The sequence below is a fragment of the Stylophora pistillata genome, chromosome 2 (genome assembly GCF_964205215.1).
Source record: "Stylophora pistillata chromosome 2, jaStyPist1.2, whole genome shotgun sequence".
NCBI lineage: Eukaryota > Metazoa > Cnidaria > Anthozoa > Scleractinia > Pocilloporidae > Stylophora > Stylophora pistillata.
Genome location: NC_142520.1, coordinates 39,822,378 through 39,834,877, shown reverse-complemented (window position 1 = coordinate 39,834,877; position 12,500 = coordinate 39,822,378). Strand labels below are relative to the sequence as shown.

Below are 12,500 nucleotides of genomic sequence, written 5' to 3'. Positions count from 1 at the left end.
ATTGTCAACCTTTGGGGTAGTCGGTTCGTTCGCTGCACTATTCACCAAGGAATGAGTGACATTAACTGCATTCTTTGCAGCTTCCTTAAGCGCTTCTTCATCTCCAAAATGAATCGACTCGTTCTTTGGCCATTCAGGCTCCAGCTGGTATAGAAATTCTGGTCTGTTCCACCAGATTGCATTGATCGTAAGGTCCTTAGCACTTGTGCCCCTTGACAGCGAGTCCACTGGGTTTTGTTTTCCCAGACAATGACGCCATTCGTTCTTTGAAGTTAACCTGTGAATTTCGTTCACTCGATGCTGCACGTATTGTTTCCAGAGTTTTTGGTTTTTGATCCAACATAAGGCTGTCGTCGAATCTGTCCAGTAAACGGTCTTAATAATAATAATAATAATCAACATTATTTAAAGAGGGTAAAACACATAACAGTATATAAAACTGACAAACCAGTGGCCCTCTTAAAATATATTACAAATAATTATTGAAAAAGACTAAAAACTAATTAATTATGGAAAAAGATCAAGAGCTAAAAATCTAAAATTACAAAGTTTATAAAAACTATAAGATAAAATGTTCTAATCATTTAACTATTCTTAAAAAAATCTAACATGGCCTTCTTATAACATTTGATAGTAGGTTTCATTCTTATGTCCAGTGGTAAGGTATTCCAGAGGCGTGAGGTCGATACTGTGAAAGACCTACCTCCCTCTGACTCCCAAGGTAATGTCTTGACATTACCTTGGTTCAAATCAAGGCTGTTTACGAGTTGGGCGAGAATGAGAGCGCCTAACAATTCAAGACACGGAATTGTCTGTCTCTTTAGCAGCGGCACTCTTGTTTTCAAGGCAACTAGATGAACATTGACTTTTCCGTCCTCATACAGGGATAGGATGTAAACAACTCCTGCGTAAGCACGATTAGAGGCGTCGCTAAATCCATGAAACTCGAATTGCACAGGCCTTGATTGGAAATAACAACGGGGTATTTTCACATCGTTCAAACACTTCAATTCGTTCAGAAATGAATTCCAGGTTCCAATGAAAAGGTTTAGCAAGTTGCTGCCCCAGTCAATCTTGTAGAGACAGAGTTCCTGGAATAGAATTTTCATTTCTACAGTGCATGGAGTGAGAAATCCCATCGGGTCAAATAGCATTGCTGACAACTTCAACACAGAACGCTTGGTCACCGGAAGTGACATTCCATAATCGCACAATTCAGTTAAGTTGAAGAAAAAGTTGTCTTCGATAGTGTCCCAGTTCATTCCAAGTACCTTAACCACTGTGTCGATCTTGATTTCATAATTTCCGGGGGTTATTGACGATTTAGCATACGACTCATCATCTTCTGCAGTAGCTGGGTCAACTGACACCTTTTTTGTCGATTCAAGCATGCGAACTCTCGCATGCTTGAATCGACGTCAACGGTGTTTGAGTATTCGAGTTCCATTTTCTCAGGTTGAAACCACCGCTAGCCATAATTTTCTTTGATTTCTGATAAACAACAAAACCGTTCTCGTCGTTCTCTTCTCCAGTTAAAAGATCGTCCAAGTACAGAGACTCGTTTAACAGCTTGTACATTTCGGGCTCACTTTGTTCGTAGAGATTTAGATGATGTGCGATGGTTTCGCCCAGGATAGAAGGGGATGATCTCAGACCAAAAACTAAGCGATTAAATTGATATTTATTGATTTCTGGCTTCTTGGCAAATGGACCGTTAAACCACAGAAAGCGTAGCATGTCTCGGTCGTCTGATTTGATTCCGACCATCAAGAACGCCTTCTCGATGTCCGCGGTTAGGGCAACGAAGTTCCAGCAAAATCTGGTTAGCATTGTAAAGATGTGAGGAATGTAGTTTTCTCCCACTTCCAAACAGTCATTAAGAGAGCTTTTGTTCTTACAATTCTTTGTAGAGCCATCGTACACGATTCTAACCTTTGTCGTTTCACGGTCTCTCCACACGACTGCGTGATGTGGGGAGTAGTGAATTTGTCTCGTGCTAAGTTTATCTTCCTCTAGCGTTTGATCTTTGGTCTCAGGTACAATTTCGACAATCCCTTTCTTTCTTTGCTCTTGGATGATGTTGTCGTATTCATTCAGCAAATTCGGCTCACTCTTCAACTTGGAATGCAACGATCTTAATCTCCTAGCACACATTGCATAATTGTTAGACTGTGGAAAACAGTCGCCCTTCCAGGGCAGGTCAACTTCATAATAACTACTATTGAACGTAATTACAGAGAGTCTACAATTCCTAGACTCTCAACGTCCCAGAATCTTTTCAGTATGTCCGTGATCTCGTCAGTTTCATTCGTTTCGTTAAACAATGGTTTACCGGAGATGATGAGATTCGAGACGACATTGGAAATTTCATGGACATGTTGCTCTTCAGTAGGGCCTGACAGAAGCCAACCAAACTTGCTGTTGATGGCTGTGGGACCAAATTTACCGCGGATTGATTCTCAAGTGACAATGTCCCTGTAATAATCTGAGTCAATGAGAATGTCAATGGAGTCTAGGTCGAACGCAGAACGGTCTGCAAGATCTAAATCTATCAAATGTGGGTATTTCGTGACATCTATTCTCTTAGGAAGTGGCGAACAAATGACTGGAAAATTAAGCGCTGAAATCTCCACGTACTCATCTTTATTGCTTCTTAGTGGCAAAGTAACAACTTGACATTTTTGTTTATGATAAGCGTTTTCACCAAAAGTGTTAAGGTGAAGGGTCTCAGTGGATGTTGCAGTTAAACCCAGCTTCGCTTTGATGTAGTCGGTGACGTATGAACATTGGCTGCCATTGTCGAACAAAATTCATATGGGAATGGACTTGGATTGGTCTTCGTTTGTTGCTATCGTGATAGCAGTTTGTAATAAAATACTCCCCTTAATTCTCGAAGTCGCAGTTGTAAAATGAGTTGTTGAGGCTCCTGTATTAGCCGTATTGACTCTCGTTGCGTTCTTTGTGACTTGGGTCTCCGGTTTGCTTAGAGACGGTTTTTCAAGAGGTGGGGAATGAGAATTCAGTGATTCACCCGGTGATTTTACTTGACAGATTGATTGGTGATGTCTACACTTGCAATTTCTACAACTCTTGTCGCACTGATCAACTAAATGTCCCTTCTTCAAACCAGAGTTTATGGAGGGAACTCGTTATGAAAGCCGGCGAACTTCAAACGAGGAACTCTTTGTTTAATTTTTTGGTATGTCGCGTGATTATGAAGGTGCACACACTTGATTCAAAGATGGCAGCTAGTATGTGAGTCTCGCGAATGATCGTATTTTATCTCAATTTTTGGAAAATATCTTGACTTTTAGAGTTTGATTTGGCTATGAATATAGTCTTTTATTATGCCTGGTGTAAATTGTGTGGTTTTTGGATGTGGTTCTTGTAGAAGAACCAAAGGAATTGGCATTTTCAAGTTGCCCTTAGCGAAAGATGAAAATCACAAGAGATGGCGCAACGAGTGGCTTGGTGTACTCAAGAAAACAAGGGAAATGGAGAAAGATTTTAAAAGACAGATAGATGAAGACAAAGTCTACACTTGTGAAAAGCATTTTTTGTCTGAAGATATTGTAATATGTAAGTATTTTTTGATAACTTTTGCTATGGAATGATACGATTGCTGAGCGTAATGTGCGTAGCGTTGCCAAGCTACTAAGATATAAACAAACAGCTTTTTCTTTCATAGAGTCAGGGTTAAGAAATACTGATTTGCTTTTGTCTCTTTTACAGTCCATTCGGAAAAAATGACAAAGAAAAAGCTTCGATTTGGAGCTATTCCAACGCAAAATCTGCCGAAGAAAAGTTATCAAAGGGAACCAACACAAAGTAGAAATTCTCCATCAGAACAGCCGTTTGTACAACACGTTCCCGCTACGAACTCGTTTTATAAGACACTTCAAGAATTTTGCAACAGAGTAAAAGAACTTAAATCCCTTGTTAACTGGATTTCCAAGTTTTTTGTTGACAAAGCTGTTTTCAAAAAGATGGTCGCGCCTTTTATGTTACCACATCTTGAAGTTGTTGTAGATGACAGTCTGGCATTTACTGTTAAAGTGTTACTTGGTTGATGATCATCCTTTATATCTCAAGTATCGTCGATCTGTGCAGAATGTCACATTATCAAACTTGATTAAAGAGCTTGAAGCTTTTAAGTTATGTAGGGGAGTACAGGAGTGCGGACTAACTGGCAAACTGTTTCATCATGTTGTCCCCTTAAGTGCTACTGACTCAGACAGTAATACTTCTGACTCTGAGGAAGATGAAGAACGACCACAGGAACAGTTTCCCCATATGGGATTTTGGAGAAGCAAGGGTTGCCTTCTTCTCCAGGAAGAAGAGATCTGTGTGCTGTGCAATGAATCAACAAGAAGTATTTCCCAAATTGCTATGCATTTGAACACAAGTAATTTTTTAATTTATATTTATAGGTTTGGCTTTTTGATGGAATTCCTGCAGTATTCTCAGAGCTGGAAGGAGAGCACTGAAAACCGAGAGGGCGAGTTTACCCAAAATGCAAGATCCAGGATGTTCCTCTATTGGCAGACATACGAAGGCTTCCAGATTTCTGCAAGGTCTACAATTGAGTGCACCAAGCTTCTTCTTTCAGAGGGGATGGAGTATGTCCTGACAGAAAGGTTCTGTCAAGATCCTGTGGAAGAATATTTTGGAAAGCAGAGGCAGTTTGGCCGCAGATGTAACAATCCAGATATCAGGACCTTTGGCTATAACAGCAACACTATTAGAATTGAGAGGTCAGTCTCCTGCCAGAGTGGGAACACTAGAGGCAGAAAGGACACAAAAAAAGCCTGGGTTAATGTGACCAATGAAAAGCTACCATGTAGAAAAAAGCAAAGAACTGTTTAGCATATTCATAGTTAGTAGAGGCATATTCTAAGCCACTCTATTCACACTCTATTTCTAAATTTTTTACTCCAATAATACAAGATATTCATGTAACAATCAATTAATGCACATAAATCAATCACCAATGTTTCATTTATTGTTTCAACGTGTTTAATTTGAAAATAAATAATTACATGACATTTGTGTTCTTTTCCTTACTACATGATTTAGATACATGTTATTATCCTATAACTATCATATTGGTTATATCAAAGTTAATAGAGGGGTCAATCATATTCATTTTCATATGACTTTTGAATGGTTTCCATTAGGTATTTAGTTTCTTTGACACGCATTACCTTTATTCAACCAGTGACAACCATTTGTTTTGTTAAATAAGAATTTGTTATCAGATTCCTGAACTCTAAATCTATTGTGCAAGGAACCTTAATACTTTTAGGTACTTGCTATAAATAAAAAATGAAAAATAGAAATTGAAAATTACATTTTTATACCATATGTGAACAACTCTTAGAATGAAAATGCTCCTCTTGATAAATGACAATAATATTACAACAAATATAGTGAGAAAGCAACAAAAATTTTTGCATGTATCATATAACTGTTCTGTCTTGTGTTTTAAAAATCTATTACATTACTCAGGCCTTGCTTGTTCTTGATCATGACTTCTCATGATCTCCTTTCGGAGAGCTTAAGCCTTTGTTTGCTTTGCTTTTACTTTGTAGAGCTGAATGATGTCCTTAGCACATGAAAAGGAGCGTACCCTTACATACAAACTTACTATAGCATGAAGCACATTTTTGCTCAATTCAGCCTCTGGGATTAGCTCTGCATCAGAAACCATACATTGGTAGCTTGACAATACCTCACTGTCAGTTACTGAGTTGAGAGTTTTGCCAGCAATATCCACTTTTTTCAAGCAGTTAACTGAAGTGAGATGCCTAAATTGATGCTCTGTTTCAAGAGAAATGTTCTGTGCTTACTTGGTAATATTCCACAAGCCACCCCGGCTTAAACTTGACACCAGTTTTTGACTCTCACACCCATGCTCTTGTTTACCAGCTTTCAATATTGCCATTGCCTGTTGGTTTTCTGCTGTATTGTTTCTTGCATACTTTTTATGCAAGTTATGCAAGACATATCCACCAACATACTGAAGACTAGCTTCTTGTTTTTCTGACAGTACAGTTTGGGATGAAGGTGGATTACTGTCAGAAGAAGACTTAATGCCCTTGCAGTAGGACAGGATAAAATCAGCTACCTTGGTTGCAAGCAGTGTTGCAGCATTACCAGATAGTCCTTTGAAAAACATTGGAGACTTCAATGGTACTTGAGCATAATAGTTGCCATAGAATTTCTTGGCATTCCCATTTTTTGAATAGCCTTCAAATAATGCCTTCATTACAGAGAATTCTTGAGTTCCTTCTTCAAGCACTCGATACTCGTACTGTTTTAACTCCTTCCTTAGATCTTCTGCAAAAACTTCCCTTTCATAAATGTTCTTTAATGCATTGTGTACAATCTCAGCTAGAATACTAGCAGTCAAAGTCAAATGATGCTCGTTCCGATTTGGATTGTGCTAGGCAGCTTGATGCCTTTGATATCCTCCTCTTGTTTTGTATTTTTTCCCACACTCGCTGCAAACAATCTCGGTTGATTGGACCCACCAAAAAATATTAAATCATGATTTTAGCATATTAGAGTCTGTCTCTATGAAATATGATCAAATGTTAACATACTTGCTGTCTTCCGAAGGCATTTGCGACAATGTTCAGTTTGTTGTCAGGTTGCATTCTCTGTAAACTATTTTTAAGAAAGCAAAACCCAGGCAATATTCAGGCAGTTTTTAGTATCTAGGGCACTTCTACCAGAGAAACTAAATACAATTTTATAAGTTTTCTAGAATATAGCTAGGAAATTGTTATCTGAAAACGTCGGGAAATTCTCTGTTCTCCAGTAGTTAGTTGTGTGAAAGTACATTTGCGTGTGGCTCCGTAAACCCCTTCAAAATAGACTAAGTAAGAGTAAGCTTCTAAATATTCTGCACTTACTTCACTTGCAGCAGTTGAAAACTGTTCCTGTAGTACTTCATCTTCATCAAAGATGTCTAAAATTGCCTCAAAATATTGCCAAACAAAATTGGACCTTCTCCTCCATCCGCCATCTTTGAACTTGTGTTTAGTTTATGCACCGTCGCGGTCACGTGACAGGTACTTTCAACATCAGCGAATGCTCTATAGTCTCGCTCTTTGATGCTCGCCGACTTTCATAACCAGTCCCCTCTACTAACTATGTTCAAACACATAAAACATCTTTTATCGTGCCTAAGAATGTCTTTCCTGGCATTGATATCTGTTACTCTGTTGCAAGATGCTGAGAAATGTCTTTCAGTGCAGTAAACACATTTTGGGACATTCGACTCTGTGTTTGAAGTGGCACCAAAAAATGTTCCAGCTGTCGGTAGTGGGGTTTTTGAGGACGATGGACGGTTAACTTGCTCGGTCGCGGATTTTATCTTCTCGCTCATCTCCCTTGCATCAATTTCACTTTGAATAAGATCGAGCAAGGAGTTGATCTCCCAAACGTCTTGAGACGTATTTCTTGCCACTTGTATTCGTATTTTGTCCGGAAGTTTGGCCATAATGATGGGAATGAGCAAACTACGAGACTATTCGGACTTGACTCTCAAAGCTTCAAGTCCCCTGATGTTAACGCTTATTTTGTTGTTCAAAAAACGAAGTTGACTTGGCTTATCCACAGTACAGATGTTAAGTTTGAGAAGCTCCTCCATGTAGGCGGAAATAAGCTGTTGCGGTTTGCCAAATCTCTTCTTTAAAATTTCCACCGCCGAGTCGTAGTTTTCTTCTGTTACAGGCAAACCTTTAATTGCGCGTGATGCAGAACCTTCTAATAAAGAAGCTAGGTAACTGAACTTGTCGATTTTTGTCAACCCAGGATTAGAGTGAACTGCACTTTCGAACGTATCCCAGAAGGTGCAAAATTGTGTTACATCTCCTTTGAACCTATGGAGTGTTAGTTTTGGCAATTTTGCTCGAGCTGCTTTCGGAGTTTCTGTTCCTGTTCCATGAGGTTGTTGTGGACTCGCTGAATACGATCCAGGTGATGAAGGAGGAATAACAATGGTGTTGCTTCCTTGAGTGAAGTTAGACAAAGCATGTGAATTAGGAGGAGTTGTGGGTCTTGTTCCTAGTGAAATAGCTTCGATCGCATCCATAGCACGCATTTTAAATTCTTCAGAGCCTTCAATCATCTCCTTCGATATCTTCAATCTTGCACACCTCAATAATTTTTTCGTCCAGATCTTGAATCAATTCTGATTTCTCCTTGAGAACCTTTTCGATTCGTGCCAACCTATTCCTTGTTTTTTCTTCGAGTGGGTGGTTGCAATCTAAAAGGGTTTCAGCCTCGCCGATGAGTCTTGTAACTACACCTTTTTTTGCCAGCACGCGTTGCACGTAGTCTTGGAAGATTTTCCTCTGCTATGTTCTACCCAATGTCGTGAATCACTGCCCCACGTTGGGCACCATATAATAAACTTTGAGTCGTATACTGTAATTATTATTGATTTAATCTGATTTTTGCCTATTTACAGTACAACCTAACCTAGATGTCGATGTCGACAAATGTCCTATCTCGCTAAAAGCACTGATCAAGTTAATGTACAGCAATTAGTTTCAAATGTCAATCAATTAGATCAAAGGTCCACTGTACAAACAAAACATTACATAATGAATCGCTAAAACACGTGTCATTTCACGTGGGTCCGCGTGTAACATGTGCAAAGAATCTGACAGTAGATGAGTGGCTATTGAGAATAAAGCTAGTCATTAAAGCAGACAACCTTATAGCAAAAGCTGGACGGTGTATGTTTTTGATATTTAAAGTGCCCATAATGTTTAAAAACGTTTTTCGCTCATCTAATTCTACATTTCACCAAATGAACTTCGGTGAGAAAATGTTTCGATTTGAAGAAAACGCGATTTTTTTACAAAGTTCAAAATTCTATTTTCTTGCGGTGGACCCCTGCCGCTGATCACAAGAGTAACGTGACTGATGTCTGTGACGTAGGTTCAGGAACCTCACTTGATCTTAGTGCACATAAATACACTGGTTGCCTGCGGGTCGTTTACGATATTGTGAGCTTTATTATGTGTCCTTAGTGACCTTCGTGGTTTAATCCTTCTGATTTTACTTGTTTGCTATGGAAGAAAAGTTCTCTTGCACGGAAAGCAAGAATACTGCGGATATTGTGGAATTCAGTCAAGATGTATTTGACAATGTCGAAGTAGAGGCCATAGAAGTAGACGGGAGCGGTGGAAGCTATGAAAATGAGGACGATTCACTCGAGCCATACACAGATGAATGGCTCGCACGGTACCGAAAGAAACAGGAAGAAAAGGAAAAGTTAGAGAGAGAGTTAAAGAAACGTCTAGAAAACTGCGTACTTGTTGAAGAGTGGTAATTTTAGATGTTATCTTCATTCTGCTTTAGTTATATTCGTGTTTCTCGCCTCAGTAGCTGTAAAACTGAAATCACATTTATTCATATTGTTTCACATTCAGGTGTACTTGTGGAAGCTGCAGTTGTGGTCTTCTGGCGAATATCAGTGAGTGGTACTATCAGCTGAGCTGGGCGTCACTCGTGCTCTTGCCTTATGCCGTTTCCTCAAGTGTGCGGTGTCTTTTTCTGCGATTTTGGGCACGAGTGAACATTTCCTTACAGTGTGCGTGCGTTCTGAGCTATCAGCGCAGTGATCGATGCAAATGCGCATGCGTTTGTTTCATACATAAACTTAAAAAATGGCGGAAAACAGCTCGATAGTTGCTGAGGCTGTTCAAGAAGGTAAACTGGCTGAATTTTGGCCTGATTATCCATGCCTTTACGACGTAAGATGTGCTGCATTCAAGAATTGTGAGTTGCGGGATAAAGCCCTTCAAGAGCTCGCCAAGAAGCTTGGAATAACACGTAAGAAAAAGTCTAAGTTATAGGCCTAAGCCAAAGCATATTAATGAGCCCAGTATTAAAATTCTATATGTTGATATTTACACTGCCGTCCACGAAATTCACCACACATTCAATATTTTCTTTGGTGTGCAGTTAAGTCGTAACCGATTCATTGACTGTCAAAGGAAGTGACACTGCTTTTGTTTTGGTATTTCCCTGGAATTTTTTATCAAATTCAAGAATTTGCCAATTTTAGGATTGATTGAACCCTGGTTACTTCATTTAAATATGATTGAACCCTCAAAGGGGGGGGGGGGCACTTGACTTTTACTTGTATGGGGATGTGCACATTAGAAATATATTGTTTCACCTCGTGTTAGCATTTTTCCCTCAAAATCATAGCCAGCTTTAGAGAAAAAATCAATGAAATATCATTGTTGTCAACCAGCTTTAGAAAAACTGCCTTTATTTAATATTGGGCATTAGAAGAGAGGTGAAAACAATACCCAGGAGGATGTGCAGATCTCATCGGCAAAATATACTAAGTGTCACCTGTTCCCTCCACTTCTTGAGTCTTGAGCACACTGCTTAAGTCTTGACCATCAAAAAGAATGTCAGTCTTGTAATCTTCTCGCAACACATACCCAGGGTACTCACCACACAGCCACTGGGCTATTTGAATGTGTTGGTAAATATATGTTAAATTCATTCTAGGTGAATGGGTCAAAGCCAAAACCAGAGCCCTGAGAAACAGCTTTAGCAAAGCCAAGAAGCCCCTACCTAGTGGAAGTGCAAGAAAAAGTCCAAGTAGCCCGACGAATCAAACAAAGAAAGATGGTGATCAAGTGTCTGCAAGATCTACAAGTGAACCACTAAGAAAACCAACTAAATCCAGAAGGAAACAGGCTGAGGAAGAGTACCAGGTGATTAAAAATTTGTCACAGTCAATAGCAAAGAAAAATAAAAGAAAACGGGCAAATACAAAGAATGATACCATTTTTGAGGCTTTTGGCAATTATGTAGCAAAGGCCTTATCTGAATTATACAGCCAAACAAGTCATTATGTGCAGAATAAAATAAGCAGCATTATTTTTCAAGCACAAGCAGGGTTACTAATGCCGGAAATGCAAACACAGACAATGATGCAAGTCCAGCCTCAGGGGAATTACTTCCACCCAATCATGCAACCTAGTATGTCAACAAACCCTTCACCTCCAATTTATGGCCAGAATAGAGTGTATCTTACAGAGAGAGCAGTGTATCTCACAGAGATGACCACTTTTGAACACTGCAAGTAGTTGGCTAGCCTGGGTGAACCTTTTTATTATTGAACAACTGTGTTCTCTTTATACATATGTCAGAAATTAAAGTTGTACCTTTAAATACTTGTCTTTCAAAACTTCATACAGTGCTTGACATGTTTCTTCAACAATCGCAGATATTGTCCTCACCCCAATTCGATATTGAAAAGACAGACTTCTAAATGTCTCTCCTTAAAAAGATGAATTTTTTTTACATTAAGTAATAATTATTTCAAAGATACATTTAATTAATGATTTGTGTCAAAGATGGAAAGCTGACAGAGAATGTTTTTTAATTCTTTCAACCAAATAGTTTTGTGGAAAACGTTTTCTGTGACACCAAATTAACTCACACAATGTCTCTGAAATTCTGGTTTTAATGCTGACAACTTCACTCACTTTCTTTGCGACAACAACAACCCAAAACAAAAGAACGTCACCGAAACGTTCTGCACGTGGTAAACTAATCTGAATAAGGCGAGGCCGCCAAGTCACGCTCGTCGTGAGCTGTCACGCAATGCAAACAAAACATTCTGAACACCCTCCCCCCATTTAAGTGTACAGCTTAAATGTTGTCTTGTTGTGTAATGTTCCTAATCCAATCCCTAGCAATCTGTTTGGACACTCTGTTTGGTTGCACTCTTGGAACGAATGGTTCTGCTTGCGGGTTCGGTTTCCAGTGCGGATCTTCTCCCCCGATCTCTAGGTCACACACGAGTTGTAAAGGTCGCTCCACCACATAACCGTTCCCTTGCTTCAGCTTCAAACCACGCACTATCCCATCCTTGCCGGAAATTTTGCTTACTACTCGTCCCAGCTTCCACAGGGCCTTGTCCTTCGTATCGCCTTTCAGCAACACTACCGCTCCTATGTTTGGTGTCTTATCAATGTCCCCTGTGGACCGCTGTTGTTTCTCATCAAGGGCGTGGACGTACTCTTTCATGAACCTCTTTCGAAGTTGTTCTTTACTTTTCTGTAGGAACCTCATCCGTTTAGTAGCATCATCTTCTCCAATCTTCTCAAGGTCCTCCTCTAGAATGGGTGTCGGTTTCCCTCTCAGTAAGGTGTTTGGGGTGAGCACTGGCTGCTCAAACTCTTCCCCTTGGTAAGACAGTGGTCTGTTGTTCATGGAAGTTTCTACGTCCAGCAATACTTCTTCTAGCTCTGGGTAGGACAAAAATCTTCGGCCAACCACTTTCGAAAGGCTCCTCTTCATGATGCCAACAAGTCGTTCAAAGAAGCCTCCCCACCACGGGGCTCGGGCCAAATTGAACTTCCACTTGATGTTCAATGTTCCCAAGTAGTTAGCCACGCCATGGTCTTTCTTCAGGGTGGATAGCCATCTCCCGGTGGTCACAAATGTTTTCC

At 39.8% G+C, this 12,500-nt stretch overlaps 4 protein-coding genes, 1 long non-coding RNA gene and 2 pseudogenes across 5 annotated transcripts in view; 2 read left to right on the top strand and 5 right to left on the bottom strand.

Moving 5' to 3' along the window:
- LOC148739460 (uncharacterized) overlaps positions 1-1,262 on the bottom strand; it is a 1,748-nt gene extending 486 nt beyond the window's left edge. The window contains exons 1-2 of the mRNA XM_088749486.1: positions 704-1,262; positions 1-359 (exon numbers count right to left, since the gene is read on the bottom strand). The exon at positions 1-359 is cut by the window's left edge and continues 486 nt beyond it. Of these exons, the coding sequence (XP_088605612.1) occupies positions 1-359; positions 704-1,262 (918 nt within the window). The remainder of the gene's footprint in view (positions 360-703) is intronic.
- A 121-nt stretch (positions 1,263-1,383) lies between these two features.
- On the bottom strand, positions 1,384-2,154 carry LOC148739459 (uncharacterized). The gene has a single exon (XM_088749485.1). The coding sequence runs from the start codon at positions 2,152-2,154 to the stop codon at positions 1,384-1,386; it is 771 nt and encodes a 256-aa protein (XP_088605611.1).
- A 305-nt stretch (positions 2,155-2,459) lies between these two features.
- On the bottom strand, positions 2,460-8,137 carry LOC148739456 (uncharacterized; annotated as a pseudogene).
- On the top strand, positions 3,019-5,081 carry LOC148739458 (uncharacterized). The gene is made up of 2 exons (XR_015996443.1): positions 3,019-3,579; positions 4,431-5,081. It is a non-coding gene; the product is annotated as an uncharacterized LOC148739458 (long non-coding RNA).
- On the bottom strand, positions 5,451-7,030 carry LOC148739457 (uncharacterized; annotated as a pseudogene).
- Positions 8,138-9,686: 1,549 nt separating the features above from the next.
- LOC148739455 (uncharacterized) lies at positions 9,687-11,295 on the top strand. The gene is made up of 2 exons (XM_088749484.1): positions 9,687-9,852; positions 10,546-11,295. Exons 1-2 carry the CDS (start codon positions 9,687-9,689, stop codon positions 11,127-11,129), a joined length of 750 nt encoding a protein of 249 aa, XP_088605610.1. The 3' UTR covers positions 11,130-11,295.
- A 402-nt stretch (positions 11,296-11,697) lies between these two features.
- LOC148739454 (uncharacterized) overlaps positions 11,698-12,500 on the bottom strand; it is a 5,232-nt gene continuing 4,429 nt past the window's right edge. Inside the window, exon 1 of the mRNA XM_088749482.1 lies at positions 11,698-12,500. This exon is cut by the window's right edge and continues 4,429 nt beyond it. Within this exon, the coding sequence (XP_088605608.1) occupies positions 11,698-12,500 (803 nt within the window).

Bases quoted from the DNA above. Each gene is read 5' to 3' on its own strand.
- LOC148739459 (XM_088749485.1), bottom strand. From the start codon at position 2,154: ATGTGTGCTAGGAGATTAAGATCGTTGCATTCCAAGTTGAAGAGTGAG.
- LOC148739455 (XM_088749484.1), top strand. From the start codon at position 9,687: ATGGCGGAAAACAGCTCGATAGTTGCTGAGGCTGTTCAAGAAGGTAAA. The intron at 9,853-10,545 runs GTAAGAAAAAGT...AATTCATTCTAG, and splicing joins CAAGAAGCTTGGAATAACAC to GTGAATGGGTCAAAGCCAAA.